The 21,295-nt window shown below is 40.8% G+C and overlaps 2 protein-coding genes across 5 annotated transcripts; both read left to right on the top strand.

Annotated features, from left to right (window-relative positions):
• Positions 1–275: 275 nt before the first annotated feature.
• Positions 276–11,508, top strand: LOC112182190 (NAC domain containing protein 50). The gene is made up of 6 exons (XM_024320642.2): positions 276–1,434; positions 1,528–1,779; positions 2,074–2,184; positions 2,280–2,516; positions 10,571–10,825; positions 10,916–11,508. The coding sequence occupies exons 1-6, from the start codon at positions 463–465 to the stop codon at positions 10,940–10,942; spliced, it is 1,854 nt and encodes a 617-aa protein (XP_024176410.1). The 5' UTR covers positions 276–462; the 3' UTR covers positions 10,943–11,508.
• A 4,137-nt stretch (positions 11,509–15,645) lies between these two features.
• On the top strand, positions 15,646–21,226 carry LOC112182194 (putative NAC domain-containing protein 94). Of its 4 annotated transcripts, none has more exons than XR_002929318.2 (6): positions 15,646–15,925; positions 16,419–17,158; positions 17,263–17,514; positions 17,625–17,781; positions 20,089–20,174; positions 20,794–21,226. XR_002929318.2 is itself a non-coding variant. In XM_024320647.2 (6 exons), the coding sequence occupies exons 1-5, from the start codon at positions 15,763–15,765 to the stop codon at positions 20,121–20,123; spliced, it is 1,347 nt and encodes a 448-aa protein (XP_024176415.1). In that variant the 5' UTR covers positions 15,646–15,762; the 3' UTR covers positions 20,124–20,171; positions 20,790–21,226. The 4 variants fall into 4 exon arrangements, 1 of the variants encoding a protein (XP_024176415.1); XR_002929317.2 differs by having other exon boundaries at positions 20,089–20,615; positions 20,739–21,226; XM_024320647.2 differs by having other exon boundaries at positions 20,089–20,171; positions 20,790–21,226.
• The last annotated feature ends 69 nt before the right edge of the window (positions 21,227–21,295 follow it).

The raw sequence follows: 21,295 nt of genomic DNA, 5'->3' as shown, positions 1-21,295 counted from the left end.
TTACAATGACATAGGGTGATATGCATTAAACCTATCTATATATCATATTTTTTTATAGATGGGTTTAATGTATATTTATAAACCTATCTGAAATATGCATTACACCTATCTATATATCATGTTCCTGAATAACTTTTTGATCCCACTGGATCTAGAATGTTCCCAACAAAATTATCTCCAATTTTTTTGACCAATGTTCCTGAATGTTCCGGGTGTTTTTTCTCAGTAACAAACCTGGGAAAGATAAAGCAGATTCCAACGCGTTATTAGTCGTCAGTGGTAGGATCCCACTCATGATGCAATCCATATATTCCATTCAACTGAACCTGCTTGGAAACTCAGCGCTTCCAAAACCACTTGGATAAATAAAATAACAACCTCACTCTTTCCTCTTCACTTCAAAATCAGCTATACTTTAAAACTGAGAACAGAAAAACAACACTGAGAAAAGTGAAAGCGATCATGAGCTGCGAAATTTTCTCAATTCCACCGGAATACCGATTCCGTCCCACCAAAAAGGAGCTGCTGTGTGACCACTTGGAGAAGAAGAATCAGTGCAAGGACTCCCAAAGCATGTCCATCATCCCTGTAATCGATCTGTGCAAGCACGAGCCTCGTGAGCTACCAGGTGATCCATCTCCGGAACCAGAACACCATCAATTTCAATTATTATTAGTGATCCAGTCATGTGTATTGTGTTGCGTTTTTGCAGGACTGGCGTTCACAGGGCAGGAAAATCTGGGGAGGAAACTTTTCTTCTTTTTCTTCTTTTGGTTTACAAGGGCAGAGTCTTGGGATAGTCAGGGCAAGTGGTACTTCTTCGCTCCGCGTGATTACAAGTACCCTAACAGCAGTACTCGCTCCAACAGGACTACAGGGGAAGGGTCCTGGAAGGTCACAGGCAAGGACAAAGACATCAAGGCCCCGGGCTCCGAAGCTGTCATTGGGAGAAAGAGGATCTTGACCTTCCAAAAACGTGGAGTGCCGAAATCCCACAAGAGCGGCTGGGTTATTCATGAGTATTATCACATTCAGCCCCATTCTGACCCTTCTAAGCAGATAGGGGACTTTGTTGTCTGTTGCTTGAAGTATAAGTCAGACAACTCTGATCATGATGAGGATGCACCATTCTGCAATCGAGGTAGCGGTAGCGGTAGCTGCAGTATGGTTTCCGATGTTGCAAATCAGCTTGTTGAAGAAAATTTGGCGTCCAATGAGCAGTTTAATGGCACTAATAATGAAGCTGAAACTGGTGGCGGTACGATTACTGAAGCAGAAGAATACCTGGCATATAAGAAGCTGAGAGATGAGCTTCGGATTCCCATCGGAAATCAGAATGAATTCCAAGGCTCGCAGACTGATCCTTGTAATCTTTGGACCTCTGTTGAAGGTCAAGCTGATAGAAGCAATTCGTCTCATCATATGACTGAAGAGGTCAGAACAAACTTTCATTTTGATTTTTCAATATGAAGCTCAAGAAGTATATTGGAAATGTTAACTGACACTTTCTTGTTTGTGATCAAACAGCGACTGGATGATCCAGAAAATATGGATTCATTCTTTCGTACACCTGCGCCCCCTCAACTGCATCAGCTACATCAATCACCGATGAATACCACCAATGTCCATAATGATGAATGCTGTAAGAGGAAATATCCATTTGAAGATAATGACTCTTCTCTTACGAAGAAGAACAATATTTCAAGCAATGATGGTGATGAACTAGTCAGCAACACCACATCTAATTTTGAAAACCAAGCTGCAGATGTGATCCTAGAGGTGAGAATATGCATGCTCTTTTAACACTTATTTGAACTGCTAAACATGCAGCAGCACAAGAGTGTACGTATCCAAACTTAACTCTTTCTTTCTGTAATTGTCAACTATTTGTTTTCTGTGATTCTCTATTTCTCTTTTGGTTTTGTTATCGTGATGTGTTCAGTGGATTAAGAGTTTAGTATATGTTATGTGTTTGTGTGTGTCCTCAGTGAAAAGCTTTTCCATTGCTGGCTATTGCATAATATAATAGAGATTTCTGCTTATTAACCATGGCATCACCTCAAATTTACGCAGGGTGACACTGTTATCTGTCGCTTGAAGAATAAATCAGATAAGAAGGATTCTCTCGTAAGTGATGAAGGGGAACCGGATAGCACGGGTGTGTCTAATTGGAAAATTCAGGCGGTAAGAACGAACATGTTCTCTGTCTTGATATGGAGTTCCAGAAGTATATCAACATTAAGATCTTGCTTGCTTATAATTCTGAATTTTGATTTTAGGCTCAGGCACTCAAAAATGATGAACCACTTTTTCATCAACCTCAGCCTCTGGATGACTGCTGCTCCTCAGCAGTGTGGACATCCTTAGAGCTGGAAGCTGTTCTGCAAGCCATTGGCACTAATGATGATTGTAATAAGTTGCAATCACCATGTGGAGATAATACTTCTTGTCTAGAAGACAAGAATGAAGTTTCAACCTGTGATGAAGATGAGAATATGGATGGTGTGTTTCCACAGGTAAGAATGAATGTGCATTTTGTAGTTAAACATTTTGACTATGAAGCCCAAGAACTATAGCAAAACTCTTTTTTTTTTTTTAATTTTTATTTATTTATTTGAAAGTTGAATTTTGGTCATTTAAATTTAAAAATATCTGCTACAAAATAAAACTTGAGATACCCATAGTTTAAAATCCTCAGTACTTGAAACAAAGATAATAACAAAACTGTTGCAACATAATCACTCTCATAGACATATCATGTCTAATTTTGAACATCAAGCAACAGATTCTAGGATTCTAGAGGTGAGAATGGTATGCTATATGAAATTATTCTCAACCAAGTGTAAACCAGTTACAGCCTTGGCAACTGTAAATGAAACTCTGGCAGGATGCCATGCACCAATACAAGCAACCTTACGCACAACCCTATGGGTCTTACGGGGAAGCCGGGTGACACCCCAACGAGTAACAACACCTTCATAACCCTTACCCTTTGTCACACCAATGATGTCAATCATTTCATCTTTCTGGAAGACGGCATCAATAGGGATTTGCTTCTCAAAGAAGCTCTTTGCAAATTCAACATTTTGTGCAATTGTGCCACCATTCACCTGGATCTCCATGAGATGTGCTTTCTTCTGCTTCAAACCCTTCATCTTTCTGATCTGAGTGTGAGCCAAAACTCGAATAACTGTAGCATATTTAATCAGTTTCTCAAACTGTCCTTCAATATTCTTCTTTCCTTCGTCAGTTTCAAAGGTCTTGGAGTACTTTGCGAAAGCCTTCTTCTTGGACTTGCACCAGTTCTTGCAAAATTCCTCCTCTTAACCTCCTCACTATAGGAAAACTTAAATCACAAGTCACGAATATAAACAGAAATTGCTGATTGTTGAAGGAAAATCAAGTTTAGTGTGCCTTATCAAACTAGGAATAGGAATAGGAGAGAAGGTTCTAGATTTCCCAATCCTACACGGATTGGTATTCCTTGTAACATTAGATTATGCACTTTGTAATCCCTATATATAGGGCTCCTATTCTCTATAATGAAATACACTTCTCTCATCAATCTCTCTCAATACCAATATACTTAAACACGTTATCAGCACGAGCCCTAAACCACAATAGCCAAAAAGCCAAAAACCCGAAAAGAATTTCATATCGCCAAAACTGCCGCAGCCCCTAGCCCGTGCTAGCATCGCTGCAGCCTGCCCCGCGTGCGCCCCTGCGCATACTGCTGCCACCGAAGCATCCTTGCACCTAGCCCCTTGCTAGCATCGCTGCAGCCTGCCCCGCGTGCGCCCCTGCGCATACTGCTGCCACCGAAGCATCCTTGCACCTAGCCCCTTGCTAGCCCGCTGCTCCTGCAGCCCTTTCGGCCTGCATACCTGCCAGCGCGCCCCCGCGCTCAATTCGCTGCCTTGCAGCCCCGCGCCCGTGCGTCCACCCTACGCTGCCCCTGCAGCGTCCCTGCTTCCCCGCGCACACCTGCGCACGCTGCTGCCCCGCCTACGCACCCGTGCACCTGCAGCCCTACACCAATACTGCTGCCCCTGCAGTTTGCCTCCGCTACTCCTGCACCACTACTACCACCGCAGCCCCTGCTGCCCCGCATTCGCTGCACGCTTCTACTCGGATTGCTTCGCTCCATCACGCCTGCATCGACACGCGCGTGATCCAAAACCAAAAAGTAAGTATCCAAAAGCGTAAGTTTTAAAGTTCCTAAATTGAAATTTCTTCTTTTCTCGGGGACTTAAAAACCTCCCTTCTTCTTCATCCCACCTTTCTTATAACGTGGGTTCGATCATTAAAAAGCGGAATCGTGGGGATTCACGCAATTAACGAACTAAGAGCGTTCGTAAGACTTCGGACTAAGAGCGTCCGCAAGCATCGATTTATGACCTTATAAACATCATTGTTTCGGTCTAATCCAATTTTCTTGGAAATCGATTTCTTGGTAGCATAGCTCGGAAATCTTAATATTTAGTTGTCGTGGAAGTTTTAAACTCCGAAACTAATATATTTCTTCTTCTTATTTCAGGATGTCGAAACTTGACTTTCCTGCACTTACCTCAACTGGCTCGGAATATCATAGTTGGGCCACGGATGTTGAGCACCACCTCACTTCAAAAGGGATCCTACCCTTAATTCAAGCTCCTAATCCTACTCTCATATTTGAGCGTACGGCTACGAACAATGCCACCGCCCTCATCTTGATGAGGCGCCACATGGATAAATCACTCCGACTGGAGTACATGGCAATCAAGGATGCTAGAGAATTATGGGTCGCGCTAGAAGAGCGATTTGGTAATATCAAGGATACCCTCCTCCCTGACTTGAAAGTTCAATGGGGCAATCTACGATTCGCCGACTTCAAGTCTGTAGCTGAATATAATTCAGAAGTTCTACGCCTCAAAACCATGTTGGGGTTCTGTGGACAACCCGTCACAGAGCAAGAACTAATTGAGAAAACTCTCTCCACCTTCCCCGTCTCAGCAATTTTGCTCTCAAAGCAATATCGAACAGAATTCGATACTAGACGGATCACGAGATTTCATCAGCTCATTACTATTATGTCTGTAGCTGAAAAACATGATAATATCCTCGTGAAGAATTATAATTCAAGGCCTATCGGAACTAAGAGCGTTCATGAGGCGAATTATAATAATGCACCCAAAGGAGGGCGCAAGGAGCGGAACCCTAAGAATAAGGGACACAACGGACGTTCTGGTCCATATAACCGCCCTACAAAGGAAGGTACTCGTCAAAATGAAGGACGATCACGTGGCAATACATGGCAACGTGGGAGGGGAGGCCGTGGGGCTCCAGGACATGGAGGAACCACCCAGGGCCGTGGGAATGGCGCCAACTCCTATGGGGGACGCCACCCAAGTGCAAACAATGCACCTCAATTAAAGGGAGGAAATCACAATGACATGTGTCATCGATGTGGATCTAGTGAGCACTGGTTCAAACAATGCAACGCAAGCAAACAATTGGCTGCGCATTACAAGGCATTTAGAGACTTCAGAGAGCATGAAGCCAATTTTGCCGAAAATATAGAAGAAGATGGTGATGATGCCGACGTCAATCTCACCATAGCGGACTTCAAATCTGACAAAGAATTGCACAAGGATGCTGCAGATTTTGATTAGTATAGTCCTTTACTTTTCCAAGAACTATGTAATGGCTATTATGCCTTAAATCAATAAAATGACTTATTGTATTAACTCTTTCCCTCTAGGCGTACTCAAGAGTACTTGTGATGTCTAGGCAAGGTTTGATCTGAGAGAACGGTTTTAAAAGTGAGCAACGCTCCACCAAAATCTCGCCTTACCTTACCTGGTCACAACTAAATTGAAATTACCGAAAGGATTGAGTGACTACGATTTGTCTACGGTTTGATTTTTATATTGGATTAGATTCTGGTCAAGAAACTTTGATGTAATCATTGGCTATCATTAATAAAGTATCGACTTATTTTATTCAAATGTCTTGGACATATTCTAAATTCGAACTTTATTACTTTTCAGTATGTTTCCCGGAGAGCTCGAATGCCTCGTGGATAGTGCCACTACACATACCATCCTTCGAAACAGGCAGCTATTCCTATGGATGGCGCCTACTCGATCTTCTGTGACTACGATGGCTGGACCATCTCAATTGATTCATGGTCGAGGACCAGCTCAATTTATGTTGCCTAATGGCACTACTTTGAATGTCACCGAAGCTCTTTATGCTCCTAGGGCAGGAAGAACCCTACTGAGCTTCAAAGATATAAGAGCCAATGGTTTTCATGTGGAAACACATTGTGAGAATGGACAAGAGTTCCTTTGCATCACCTCTAATGACTACGGACATAAACGAGTCTTAGAGAAACTTATGTGTCGCTCTAGTGGGTTGTATGCAACCACTATTCGAGTCATTGAATCCAACCATGTCATGAGAGATGATTTATGGGATTCCGACACATATAGGCTTTGGCACGACCGTTTGGGACACCCAGGTCGTGACATGATGATCCGTATATTAAAGACTTCACACGGACATCCCTTTTTCAGAACGAAAAGAAGTAAAACTCGGTTTTTGGACACCGAAGGAGCCCCTGCGCCTCATGGCGCCGTTCACCCCCAAATCCGGCCATCCTTGGCCGGCGCCGCCTTCCCCCTGCGGCCTCAGGGTGGCATTGACGCCACCAAGGCTCCTTTGTCTCCAACTTTTACTTCTAAAGTCACTTGTGACTTCATGGCTCAACCAAAATCCTTATTGGTTATTTCTAAAGCCCATTATTCGTTCTGCAAAGCCTGCTCTTTAGCAAAGTTAGGATCGAGACCATCCTATGCAAAGGACACCAAAGAAAATATACCATTCTTGCAAAGAATCCAAGGTGATATTTGTGGACCTATTCAACCATCATGCGGACCATTTCGATATTTTATGGTATTGGTTGATGCATCGACACGCTGGTCACATGTCATGTTATTGTCCACAAGGAACGCTGCATTTGCTAAACTCCTAGCACAAATAATTAAGTTAAGGGCTCACCACCCTGATCATCCTATTAAGTCTATAAGATTAGACAATGCTGGAGAGTTTACATCAAAGACTTTTGATGATTATTGCATGTCCATTGGGATTGATGTTGAACATCCTGTTCCTCATGTTCACACCCAAAATGGTCTCGCAGAAGCCGCCATTAAACGACTACAAATGGTCGCTAGGGCATTGGTAATGCGCACCAATCTCCCTATTTCTGCTTGGGGCTATGCAATATTGCATGCAGCTGTGCTTATTCGTCTGAGGCCCACTGCCACTCAACCCTTTTCTGCGTCCCAGATGGTGACTGGGTATGAGCCTAATGTCTCACACTTACGCATATTTGGGTGTGCAGTTTATGTGCCAATTGCGCCTCCACAGCGCACCAAAATGGGTCCTCAACGACGATTAGGCGTTTACGTTGGTTATGATTCTCCAACGATCATCCGCTACATAGAACCCTTGACAGGCGATCTCTTTACCGCAAGATTTGCGGATTGTCACTTCGATGAGACAGTCTTCCCATCGTTAGGGGGAGATAAGAACACCAATGTTCAACAGGAACGACCGGAATTGTCGTGGTCTGTCCCCACTCTGTCTCATCTTGATCCCCGAACCGCACAGTCCGAAATTGAAGTGCGGAGAATTCTCGATCTTCAGAACGTAGCAGAATCGATGCCTGATGCGTTTTCTGATATCGCTAAAGTGACGAGATCACACATACCTGCTGCAAACGTGCCTGCAAGGATTGATGTCCCTAAAAGTAGAGGACATGACGCCAACTCAAGAGTGCATGAGCATGGCGCCAACGTCCCATCTCTCAATGATGGTGACGTTATGGCTAGGCCCACGGCTCCTGCCAGGAAGCGCGGGAGGCCCATAGGTTCGATGGATTCTCGCCCAAGAAAGAAAGCGAGTTTGGCACAGAATAATCCATTAATCATCGATATAAATAATCCATCTCATGAGAATATTCCGGATTATGGTTATGTCCAAGAGACATCATTGGGGGACGCTCCAATGTCAGAACCAACTCCAGAGAATAGAGAGATCTCCATAAATTACACTAGTGTACATGAGATGATGGATAGAAATTCTATGGCAATTGATGATGCATTTGCATATCATATTGCGAAAGGGATTATAGAATATGATGATATCGAACCTCGCTCTGTTGAAGAATGTCAACGAAGAGCAGACTGGCCTAAATGGAAAGATGCGATCCAGGTTGAATTGGATTCACTAACAAAGAGACAGGTATTTGGGCCTGTAACGCAGACACCCCCAAGTATAAAACCTGTTGGCCATAAATGGGTCTTTGTTAGAAAGCGTAATGAGAAAAATGAGGTGGTAAGATATAAAGCCCGCCTTGTGGCGCAAGGTTTCTCACAACGCCCTGGAATCGACTACGAGGAGACATATTCTCCCGTAATGGACGTTATAACGTTCCGCTACCTTGTCAGTTTGGTAGTTTCCGAAAAACTTGACATGCAGCTTATGGATGTGGTTACAGCATATCTCTATGGGGATCTAGATTCAGAGATATATATGAAGGTTCCAGATGGACTTCAATTACCCAAATCAAGTGGCTCTAAACCACGGAGCGCGTTTTCAATAAGATTAAAACGCTCACTATATGGATTAAAACAATCTGGACGGATGTGGTATAACCGTCTAAGTGACTACTTGATTGGGAAGGGATATATTAACAATGAAATATGCCCATGCGTGTTCATTAAAAGAACAAGTTCCGGATTTGCAATCGTAGCAGTTTATGTCGATGACATGAACCTAATTGGAACTCTAGATGAGTTAAAGGAAACTGCTAATTACTTGAAATCCGAATTTGAGATGAAAGATCTTGGGAAAACACGGTTTTGTCTCGGTTTAGAACTCGAGCACCGTAGTGATGGGATTTTGATCCATCAGTCTGCATATACTCAGAAAATTCTAAGGCGCTTTAATGAAGATAAAGCAAAGCCTGTGAGTACTCCCATGATCGGCCGTAGTCTTGAGCCCGGAAAAGATCCGTTTCGTCCAAAGGATGAGGACGAAGAAGCATTAGAGGCCGAAGTGCCCTATTTAAGTGCAATAGGCGCATTATTGTACTTAGCTCAATGTACAAGACCGGATATCTCATTCGCAGTGAACTTGTTAGCTCGACATAGCTCTGCGCCAACACGCCGCCATTGGATTGGTGTAAAGACCATCTTTCGATACCTAAGAGGTACGATTGATATGGGCCTATTCTATCCCTACAGAGAGAAAAGGAATGACGGAAAATTGGGATCGGACCCCAAAAGGCAAAACGCCCCCGTCCATGGAACGGCCGCCGGCCATATTGCCGGCGCCGGCGCCGCCGCCGCTCATGGTGGCCGGCGTCCTCCTATCTCCCTCCATCAAAACGACAATGATGTCTTGATGGGTTTTGCTGATGCAGGGTACCTCTCTGACCCTCACAAAGGTCGCTCCCAAACAGGTTATGTCTTTACCATGGGAAGCACTGCGATATCTTGGAGGTCTACGAAACAGACCCTTGTTGCTACTTCCTCAAATCATGCAGAGATTATTGCTCTACATGAAGCTGTTCGTGAATGTGTATGGCTAAGGTCTGTAATTCGACACATTCAAGGAAGTTGTGGTTTGAAATCTACCACAGATGAACCTACATGCATTCATGAGGATAATGCAGCTTGTATTGAACAAATGAAGTTAGGTTTCATCAAGGGCGACAACACCAAGCATATATCGCCTAAGTTCTTTTATAATCAGCAACAACAATCACTTCTAAAGATTGAAGTGAATCAAATCCGATCAGAGGATAATGTAGCGGACTTATTCACTAAGTCGTTACCTAAATCCACCTTCGAGAAACATGTGAAGAGCATCGGATTAAGAAAGCTATCCGAACTCCCACGATTATAGCAATCAGGGGGAGATATCGACATCAGGGGGAGTTATGATGTCTACATGTTCAATCTCGAAGAGTGAAGGACGTGTTGTGCTCTTTTTGTCCTTCGACCAGGATTATTTTTGTCCCACAGGGTTTTTGTTACCTGGCAAGGTTTTTAACGAGGCAACGGATGAAGCGTCACCACCAAGTTTGAGCGGCACAAGGGGGAGTGTTGAAGGAAAATCAAGTTTAGTGTGCCTTATCAAACTAGGAATAGGAATAGGAGAGAAGGTTCTAGATTTCCCAATCCTACACGGATTGGTATTCCTTGTAACATTAGATTATGCACTTTGTAATCCCTATATATAGGGCTCCTATTCTCTATAATGAAATACACTTCTCTCATCAATCTCTCTCAATACCAATATACTTAAACACTGATTCTTATGTTACAATTATATCTTTCTAACTACTGATGATATGAGGAACTTGTCAACTACATTATGTCCAAGTTATAAAATGAAGTTGTAGCAGATGATATGTGAAATCGCATCCTCTTTGAACATCTTCTTATGCAAACTATCATGCGCATAAAACGTATGAAACTATGAACTAATGCTTGCTATTTTGTGACTGTTAATTCAGCTATGTGACCCACCAGAAGTAAATCAAGATTCACTTTTGCGTCCACTTCAGCCACAAGATTATTGCCCCTCCATACCGCAGTCACCAATATACACAAAACTGGGAAATGTTTCAGACGCCAATCTCTGTTTTAGTGAATGCAATGATTGGCAATCTGCATTTAAGAAAAAAAATTCAACCGATGAAGTTGACATACCAGTTAGACATATCATGTCTAATTTTCAACATCAAGCTATAGATTCTAGGATTCTGGAGGTGAGAATGGTATGCTATATGAAATTAATCTCAACTAAGTGTGTTCAAGTTTCAAAATAAATGCTTGTTTGTTTATGATTCTTAATCCAGGTGCATCGCCAAACCAAAGAAAATTAATATGGAGTCAGCGTTTTATCCATTTCAGCCACAAAATTCAGCTCTGCAGTCAATGATGTACACAATACATGGAGATGCTCTGCATAATATTGAATGCAATGAGTTGCAATCTTACTCTTCTGATCAAACCTACCGAAGTCATTGGGAAGGGTCTACCATAGAGATAGTGGAGTAAGCAGCTATGATACAAACACTGAAGTAGCCCATGGATGGGAACAACATACATTTGCATTAGTTATTGGAAACCCTCCAATGTAGCTAATGAACTACAAGAGGTCTGATATTATCGTCCATGGGTACGGCAATCTTCCAAGTAACATGAACTTTTTTAGCGTATTGATGGTTTGCTCTCCCTACTCAAATTGTTCCGTAAGTGGTCACGGACCTCATGAAGAGAAATGTCACTAAATTAATAGCTAGTTGGGTTATGATTGTAGTAGTAGTTATAGTTACTGAAATGTAATAATTGGTTTGGTTGATAGAGTAGTAGTTACAAATGTGTGTGATTGTTGTTGTTTGGAACCTTGTAAGTAATTTATCAAGCTTAATGGAATCTTGTGTATCATTTCCTCCCATTTTTCATTTGAGGGCTCAATAGCAAAGACAATAATTCACTATAAGACTGAGTTGGGTGATTTGGGTATTTTATGGCTACAGAACAAAACAATCTAAAAGGATGGAACCTCTTAATGGCCATCTGCTCAAGAAAGCTTAAAACCAATACATAAACTGAAAGTTGATTATTTCCCCAAAAAAACAAAATGAAAGCTGATTGGATTGATTTAACCAACATAAGTAGATAAATTCTACCAAACATCTTACATGTTCACAACAATTTACATTCCCACTGCCTTTGAATAAGTTGAACTAGAGTTGAGCAGAAATGTTGCCTTTGAATACAAAGAGAGAATTTGACAAGCAATAGTACTGATTTAAGATAGTGCTTTTGCCCTCTTTTACTCTAGTGGTGGAATATAAAGCCATCCAGATTCCAGACTGATGATCACTTTGTTCAACCCTTTAATATGTGTTTGGTGTAGCACAAACGTAAAACAATAATTAAACGTACAAAGATTGTATCTATTTCTTTCTTTTTTTTTTTTTTTTTTTATAGAAAAATGTTAGTTCAACCATAAAACAACATAACAACTCATCCATGCGGGGCTGACAAAAAGTGTCTACCGAAGTGATCTCATCTTTTTCTAAATGAGACTTAGAGCAACCATCTACTCCATGTATGATTTAAAATCCAAGTCATAAAAAATGGAGAACATGACGAATGACTAACTTTCATACATGTAATATGTATAGAGATTGTCGGAATCGCTGAAAAACGGCACAAAATTATAGGAGAATAATTAGTTTTTGAGGCTCGATATGTTATCATCACCGTTGTATGGATGATCCATGAGCATGGTTAGGCTCACGTTGGCAAGAATGACACAAAGACACTGGTCCATCATTAAAAGTTAGCCAGACAACAGAAATATTGCATGGTCAGCCCCTTCTTCTGGCACACTCACGGCAAGAGACGCTTTTCATTTGTAAGGCCTTCTCTACCTATGGTAGATTGGGGTCGATTGGTTTGGTGTAAATATGTGGCACCTCGTATGTCAATTTTAGTTTGGAAGGTATTGAGGGGAAGGGTGCTAACTGAAGACTTTTTACAACAACATGGTGTCTCTTTGTGTTCAGTGTGTCTATTATGTCAACAACGGACGGAGTCCAAAGAGCATGTTTCTTCACTGCCCATATGCAAGGTCTATATGGTCTTATATATTGGAAAAATTTGAGTTGGGTTTCATTACATGAGCTATTTGCATTGGGTTTAATGGTTGGTCGTAGCCCCCAATTGAGAGAATTATGGGTTGCTTGTTTCTGTGCCTCTCTTCGGTTTATTTGGCAAACAAGGAATAAGGTGAGATATGATGGCATTACTCCAGATGTTGCTATGGCATGCAGGTCAATTAATGGCCACGTTTATGCTTTTAGTCGCATAGCTACTGGACATATGTTTAACAACATACAGGAGCTTTGTGTCTTGAAGAGGTTTGGTGCTACTTGTAGGCAGCATTGTGCCCCAAAAGTTTACGAGCTGAATTGGCAACCACCCATTATTGGTTGGTTCAAAGTTAACACGGATGGTGCTTGGAAGCGAGGGAGGATCGTTCAGGTTATGGTGGAGTTTTTTGTGATTTCCATGGGGAGGTTGTTGGTGCTTTTTCATCATTCCTTGATATTCCTAGTTCCATTGTTGCAGAGGTTATGGCAGTGATCAAGGCAATCGAGCTTGCATGGGTTTGGGATTGGAAGCATATTTGGTTTGAAGTTGATTCGTCCCGAATTCTAAATTTGCTCCACTCTCCCCAAATGGTACCTTGGCAATTACAGGTGGCATGGAAGAATTGTGTGCATCACATTTCAATGATGCAATTTCGTTGTTCACATATATTCGTGAAGGAAACCAGGTGGCTGATGCATTGGCCAATTTTGGCGCTTCAGGTATGAGTTTTACTTGGTTTGATTCATCTCCAAGCTTCGTTAATCAGTTTTATTGTTTAAGAGATAAGTTGGGTCTCCATAGTTTTTGTTTTAGATGATTTCTTTTGTTTTTGAAGGCAGGATGTTGTCTGTCATTCCTCATCAGTAGTACTTTACTTCTGGAAAGTGTAGGATATGTCATCTCCTCTTACTTGTATTTTCCTTTATTTTTAATAAATCTTTTTCCTCACATTTGCCAGGTTTGATTCAAAAATATATATATTGTGTGGTCGAGTTTAACTTCAAAACGAGTTTTGGACTTTTGGATCGTGTAGTAACTTTTTCAGATAGCAACAAGTTTTCTAGAGAATAACATTAATTTTCTAGACGCATTTATATTTTGGGTGCGGCTATTGTCACCCTACCATTTTCTTAGTTCACTCTACAAACATTTGAATTATTGAAAGACTATATTATCCAAGTGCAAAATGACTAATAAGTACACTAATTTTCTAAAATCCAAATATGTAAGAAAAAGTAAGAGTGCGGCTATTGCCACCCTACCATTTTCTTTGTTCACCCTACTTGCTCATTATACCCTACATTTTAATTTCAATTACTAAATTTACTTATTTAACCTATTTCTCTTTCCAAGAATATCTTTATATGACATATCCAATTAGAAAATAAATATTTGGGTGCGGCTATTGCCACCTTACTATTTTCTTTGTTCACCCTACTTGCTCATTATACCCTACATTTTAATTTCAATCAAGGTTCTAAAAAACGTTAGGCGCTAGTCGGGCGGTAATCCGGGGCCTAGAGCCCAGAGGCCTAGGCAGGAGCCTAGGCGGGGACTAGGCGTTTTTGTTATAATTTTATTTTATTTTTATTTTTATTACAGATATATATATATAGTGTGTTAATATGTGTTTATTTTTTCCCTTTTAAAACTTTTTTTTTCCGTTTCTTTTGGTTTTAATCTCCACTCTCAGATCTTGTAATTATATTAATTAGTCTTAGGGCATAATTGTCATTTGCTAGTTGTGTGTGCTTAGAAGAAAGTCAAGAAACGAAGTCTAGAATCCCCGAAGCCTCTCAGCTCTCCCATTTTTCTCTCTGCACTCTCCCAGTTCTTCCTCTCGCCAAAATTGATCATCAAACACCAAAATCTTCGTTGTCTTCATCAAGGAAAGCTTCATTCATCTACCAATCGATAGTTTTGTTGATAAGAGATACCGACTTCAGATTCAAATTTCAATCCCCAACTTTCTCTCTTATCGGGTTCATCGCCGGAACTCCACCACCACCGACTCATCCGAGCGCGCTGGGTTGTTAGTTTTGATCAAGGGCTCTGTCGAGGATTGGGTTTTAGTTCAGGGAGAAGTCTCTGAAGACTATGGAGTTTGGGAGTTATCAATCTGGCCAGACGAATCGAAAAAAAAAAAAATTCAGTGCCCAACGCCCAGGAGTGTCCGCCTAGCCTCCGCCTAGCACGCCTAGGCCGCCGCCTAGTGACCACGCCGAGCCCAAAATCGAAACGGTATGGCGACGCCTAGCGCCTAGGCGCCGCCCAGCCCGTTTTTTAGAACCATGATTTCAAATATTAAATTTACTTATTTAACTCATTTCTCTTTCCAAGAATATCTTTATATGACATATCCAATTAGAAAATAAATATTTCGTAAATAATGAAAATTGAAATTATGTGACTTTTTTTTTTTTGAAAGCATTATGTGATATTTTTATAAACAATGAAATTTTTTCCTAATAATAAACAAAAGATAAAATGACTTTATATGTAATTAGTTTTTTAATATAAAAATAGTTTCTTACACACTTTAAACGCCATACACCGGAAATATAAAAGATTTACAGTGAATAAAACTTTGATCCACTAAGCTGAGACTTGAATAGAAACTAAAATATCTCCAATGTATTTGCAAAAAAAAAAAAAAAAACTACTCTTCACTTATGTTGGTCAATGTTCCTGAATGTTCCCAGTCTCAAATGGATAAACAAAGCACTAAAGAAGGCCAGCAAGGCACTAAAGGTTGAACTTCCTAGAGCAGGTATCGATAAATCGGGTTCCCTTGAAGAGACAAAGAAAATGTTAAAACTCCTCAAAAAAAAAAAAAAAATGGTAAAACTAAAAACTAACGCCTGATTGGTTGTCACTCGTTACATTACATAAAGTTGAACTTGCTTCCGAAGCTCAGGACTTTCAGTTCAAAGCACTAGACGTGAAGTCGCGTGCATACAACCTCACTCTTTCCTCTGCACTTCAGAGCAACAACAAAAAAAACACCGATCAAAATCAGCTATTCAGAGTGAAAGAGATGAGCTGCAGCGACTTCACAGTTCCGCCGGGATACCGATTCCATCCCACCGACGAGAAGCTGCTTAGTGACTTGGAGAAGAAGAATCAGTGCAAGGACTCCGAGATCACCACCATCATCCCTGAAATCGATGTGTGCAAGCACGAGCCTCGCGAGTTACCAGGTAAAACATCTACGGAACATTATTTTTGAAATGAATTGAGCTGATATAATTTTTTTGCCTGATGGAGTTGTCATTATTTGAAATGAATTATTGACGTCATTTTTTTATTCCCCATGAGAATTGTGCTTGTAAACTTAGGGTTTCTCTGGTTGTCCAGCTAATTTCAAATCTTCAAATGTTATCAAGTACTATAGATTACTAGGTCTGGAACTTGTGATGTTGTTTTATGAGATTTGATATGAAGTTATTAGCAATTTGAAGCAGTTACTGACTAACTGGAATCTTGCTAGTATCTTGAACTTGTGAGGTTTAGGTATTGTTGAGTTCCTGGTCATTACAATGGAGGGGAGAGAGTAAGAGACAGGAGAGAGAGGGATAGGGTTAATATACTGATGATGCAAAGCCAAGTTTTTATCTTTGTGTAGGTGAAAGTAGAGTTTATCTATTAATGATCTGGACGAACAGTCATGTGTATTGTGTTGCATTTTTGCAGAACTGGCATTCACAAGGGCGCAAAATCTGGGCAGGAAGTTTTTCTCTTTTTTCTTCTTCTGGTTTGCATGGGCAGAGTCTTGGGACAGTCAGGGCAAGTGGTACTTCTTCACTCCGCGTGAATACAAGTACCCTAACAGCAAACGCTCCAACAGGACTACAGGGGAAGGGTTCTGGAAGATCACAGGCAAGGACCGCGACATCAAGGCCCCTGGCTCCAAAGCTGTGATTGGGAGAAAGAGGACCTTAACCTTCTACAAACGTGGAGTGCCGAAACCCCAGAAGACTGGCTGGGTCATTCATGAGTTTTATCTCATTGAGGCACATTCTAATCCTCCTAAGCAGATAGGGGACTTTGTTGTCTGTTGCTTGAAGTATAAGTCAGACAACTCTGATCATGATAAGGATGCCCCATTCTTCGATCGAGGTAGTACTAGCTGCAGTATGGCCTCCAATGTTGAAAATCAAGCTGAAGAAAATTGGGCATTAATTGAGCAGGTTAATGTTGTTCCAATTCATAATGGAAACGATGATGAAGCTGAAACTGGTGGTGGTATGATTACACAAGAAGAGGAATACCTGGCTTTAAAGGAACTGCAAGATGCTCTTCAGATTCCCATTGGCAATCCTCATGAATTCCAAGGCACGCAAAATGATCCTTGTCGTATAGATAAGAATGATCTTATTTCCTCTGTTGAAGGCCGACCTGATAAAAGCAATTCATCTGATGTGATTGAAGAGGTGAGAACAAACTTGCATTTGATTTTTCTATGAAATTTGCAATATGGAGAACAAAAATTATATTGAAAATGTTACCTCACACTTTCTTGTTTGTGATCAAACAGCCACTAGATAACCCAGAAAATCTGGATTCACTAATTGATCTGCCTGCGCTGCCTCAACTGCATCAGCTACATCAGTCACCAATGTATACGACCAATGACCATAATGATGTATGTCGTAAGAGGACATATCCATTTGAGGATAATGACCCTTCACTTACGAAGAAGAATAGTATTTCAACCAATGATGACGACGAATTAGTTAGCAACACCGTATCTAGTTCAGAAAATCAAGCTGCAAATATGATTCCAGAGGTGAGAATAAGCATGCTCTTTTAAAACCTTTTTATTTGAATTTCTAAATATGCAGCAGCAAAAGAGGTGTATCCAAACTTAACTCTTTATTTCTGTAATTGTTAATTCAGAGATATTCTCAACCAGGAGCAAATCTGGGATCAGACCATGATTCATTTCTGCCAAAGGATTACGTCTATACACTACCATCAATAAACGGAGGACCGGAAGATTTTCCCCATGACAATAATTTTATTGAGTGGGATGATTTGCCATCCTTATACGAAGGTATGGACTATTCTCCCGCAAAGTTCTCACATACAGTTACTGATGGTGGTAGAGGAGTAAACAGTGACGGAAACACCGAAGTAGTAGATGGATCGATATTATTCTGCATTAGCCATTGGAGCAATGCTCCAGTGTAGCTAATGAAGAGAAATTGAAAATTGCTGATTGAAGTTGATTTTTTTTTTAAATCATTACAGAAGAGAACACAAAAATACTCCCAGCTGCTATCATACAATAAGATCACATATGATTGTTAAGAGAGATGTCAGATGTGCAGTTCAATATGTGGTTGTGCTTGGTCTTCTTGGCCTGCAATGTAGCAACAAGCTTTGTCTATTGTACTTGGGTGAGAGAGCATGAGTTGTCCCTAATTGTCTTGTGCTGGAGTGTTTTGTTCTCTTGTGCAGCCTTGTAATCTTATGCTTTTCTTCGTATCATCCCCCCGCAAGCTGATGTGTGATGTGAAGCAACCAGCTTGGAAGTTAGATGACGAGAACTATGCCTTGGAAGACTGTGTGAAGTATGTTGGCTAAGTTTGGCATAGAGTTTTGAACAAAGCAAAAATGAGCAGAAAACAAAAACATGGAACTGAGAGACTAAGCCAGGGTAATAGCAAGAGAAGAGCAGGATACAGAGTCCTGACAAGGAAGAGAGAGTTTGCAAGCATGGGAAAAGGAAAATGTAAATAAAGGAAATAGAGGATGTCAGGAGAAAGAGGGAATATAGATTTAAAAACACAGAAGATGAGAAAGGAGATGGACTTGATTATATAGAAGATGAGTAATGTTTTTGTTCTTTTGGGGTGATGAAGAAGTGACTGCCATGGTAGGTATGAGAAGAAAACCATGAGTGAGCAGGATGAAGAGAAGAAGAAAGAGATGGAGAAACTTTTAAAAGAGAGGTAGAAGAAAATGGATATAAGATTACTGAACCAGATGATGAGGAAAACTCATAACTAGGTGAAGATCGAGGAAACATAGGAGAAGCAAATACGAAGTAGAAGATAGATGTCGTTGCAGAAGAGAGGCTAATGAAGAAGATAGATATGCAATGACGCTGTGCAATCGAAAAGTGAAACTAGATCACTGTTGTTATGCAGTGCGAGTTAGAAGAGAGAGCATTAGGAGAAGATCGTTCTCTGGAATATGGGGAGCGCTTGGATCCAAAAAAGAAGAGCTTGATCAGCAGGAAACAACAAACTGTTGCCAACGAGGGGTATGAGAGGCTTTAGGAGAGAGAATAATATGTTGAGAGGAGGCGGACCCCTTGGAGGGGATTAGAGAGCTGTTAAGCAAGAGTCTAAATGAATACGATTTTCTTTTGTAGAGAGATGAAAAAGAGGTAGCTTGTAGGAGCAGAGGGAGTAAGAGAGCAAATGAACAGAGAGATCGGTTTGCTATTCTCCAAACAACAACCTAAGCTTAATTGGAAGGAAGCTATGGAGGAGAAGGGATGTCGGGATACGGTGGGGAATTGAAACATGGTGCTTCTTTCTGCCATGATGGTGCTAGAAAAGATATCAAGGGAAAAGGGAATTGAGACTGAAAATTGAAGTGAAAATTAAAGATCTTAGCTTGAGGACATAACAAGAATGTGAAGAAAAAAGTAAACGGACTTGAATTGAAAATTGAACTAAGAAGAAGGATTCAAAGTGCTAAAATCGGTTTTACTCTATACACCCAGGGAGAGTTTTGGAGTTCATAGGATCAAGAGCTGTTAGGCAGATTGCTCTGATACCATGAAGAGAAATTGAAAATTGCTGATTGAAGTTGATTTTTTTTAAATCATTACAGAAGAGAACGCATAAATACTCCTAGCTGCTATCATACAATAAGATCACATGTGATTGTTAACAGAGATGTTAGATGTGCGGTTCAATATGTGGTTGTGCTCGGTCTTCTTGGTCTGGAATGTAGCAACTAGCTTTGTCTATTGTACTTGGGTGAGAGAGCACGAGTTGTCCCTAATTGTCTTGTGCTGGAGTGTTTTGTTCTCTTGTGCAGCCTTTGTAATCTTATGCTTTTCTTCAATCAAACTTTATTTATAGGAGAATATCAAAAGGACGCCTCAGTGATAATGCGTCTCTAACTCACATTATTACAGTCGGTGATATTCTCCTGCAAATGATTCAATGATCTCCAAGTTATATGAACCGCTCAGCTGTGTTGATTGGCATAGAATCACAGCTATTCCGCATTTCTTGTACTGGTGGCTTTGGAAACTTCTTAATCGTTTTGGCATTCAATTACAACTTAGGACAGCTGCAATTATTTTGTACCTGTTTTTCTTATCTTTTTCTCTTGGCAGCGGGGGAGGCATGGTGTCACAGAATCCCTCAGTGAACTTTTGGTTGAAAGAGAGACCGGCGAATGCATATGGTTCAAATGCATCTGGAAGTCTACCCTTCTCTGAATGTGACGAGTCCATAAAGATGTCTTTTCTCATAAGCAGTTCATTGGAGGTGGAGCTTCCTCTGTCAGCATTACTACCTATATTCATAATTCCTCAGATCGTCTTGTCATTAGAATTACCAATATTCCGTCCTCTAATCAAACATCGTGTCAACCTAAGTATTGATATTTGTTCCTCATATCCAGTCTTCAAATGTCCTAAAATCAAAGGACATACCTATCCACATCCACTTCTTCTGATCCCCAGTAGTGAATCCTCAAGACCACCAATAGTTGTTCCTCAAACAATTAGCCTGCAATTAGTCTGTCCTTAAGATCAAAGGACATATTCAAAACATCAATATCATCCAATATCCATCATGGAGTCAAACATGGGAGGTGCTCCTACAAGATTCCGACTGCAGAGCAGCATCACAAGCCAAGGTGAGATAATCAATCCAGAAACACTAAAGGAACCCTTTCTTTCTCACAGTAAATAAAATCTTTACACTAAAGCTTTGAAGCTATTTGCTATATTCCTTAACTAAATCTGGAATCTGTTTATAGGTCAGTGAAGCTGCAGAGGCATTATATTGCTGTTTACTGCCCCAGAAGAAACTGAAAGTCCTTGAAGCAGACAACAGTTTGAAGCTGGCAGCAATTTAAAGGATTCTTTCATTTTCCAGGATGCAACTCCTTTCAATCCGTAAAGCAGACCAAAGTCATAGTTCTAGCCTAAAAGACCACTATGGGCAACGCAACTGTTGCATAGTCAGTAATCTGGAAGCAGAGTTTCATAGGACCAGCTTCTACACGGTTGCGGGGGTCTCAAAGACATATAAGTAATAATCAGACAGCAGTATTCTGTATGGTTACATTCATTTCCAAGATGTATTAATACAATTACAGGTCATAGAGAGGCCTTCAGATTGAGTCTGAAACATCCCATGCCTACAACCAAAAATTGTATCGCTGTTCATATCACTCTTGTTTGTATTACACTATTACCCTAATATTCTTGTAGGTATCGTTCAATTTGAAGCTTTAATGTTTAATATAATTGAGTGTATATTATTCCCTGTTTCTGTTGAACGCACAATGCATGCATGCCTTTAATTCTTAGG

The sequence above is a fragment of the Rosa chinensis genome, chromosome 1 (genome assembly GCF_002994745.2).
Source record: "Rosa chinensis cultivar Old Blush chromosome 1, RchiOBHm-V2, whole genome shotgun sequence".
Classification (NCBI taxonomy): Eukaryota; Viridiplantae; Streptophyta; class Magnoliopsida; order Rosales; family Rosaceae; genus Rosa; species Rosa chinensis.
Note: the sequence above shows the minus strand (reverse complement) of the source record. Positions and strands in the feature narration are given on the sequence as shown.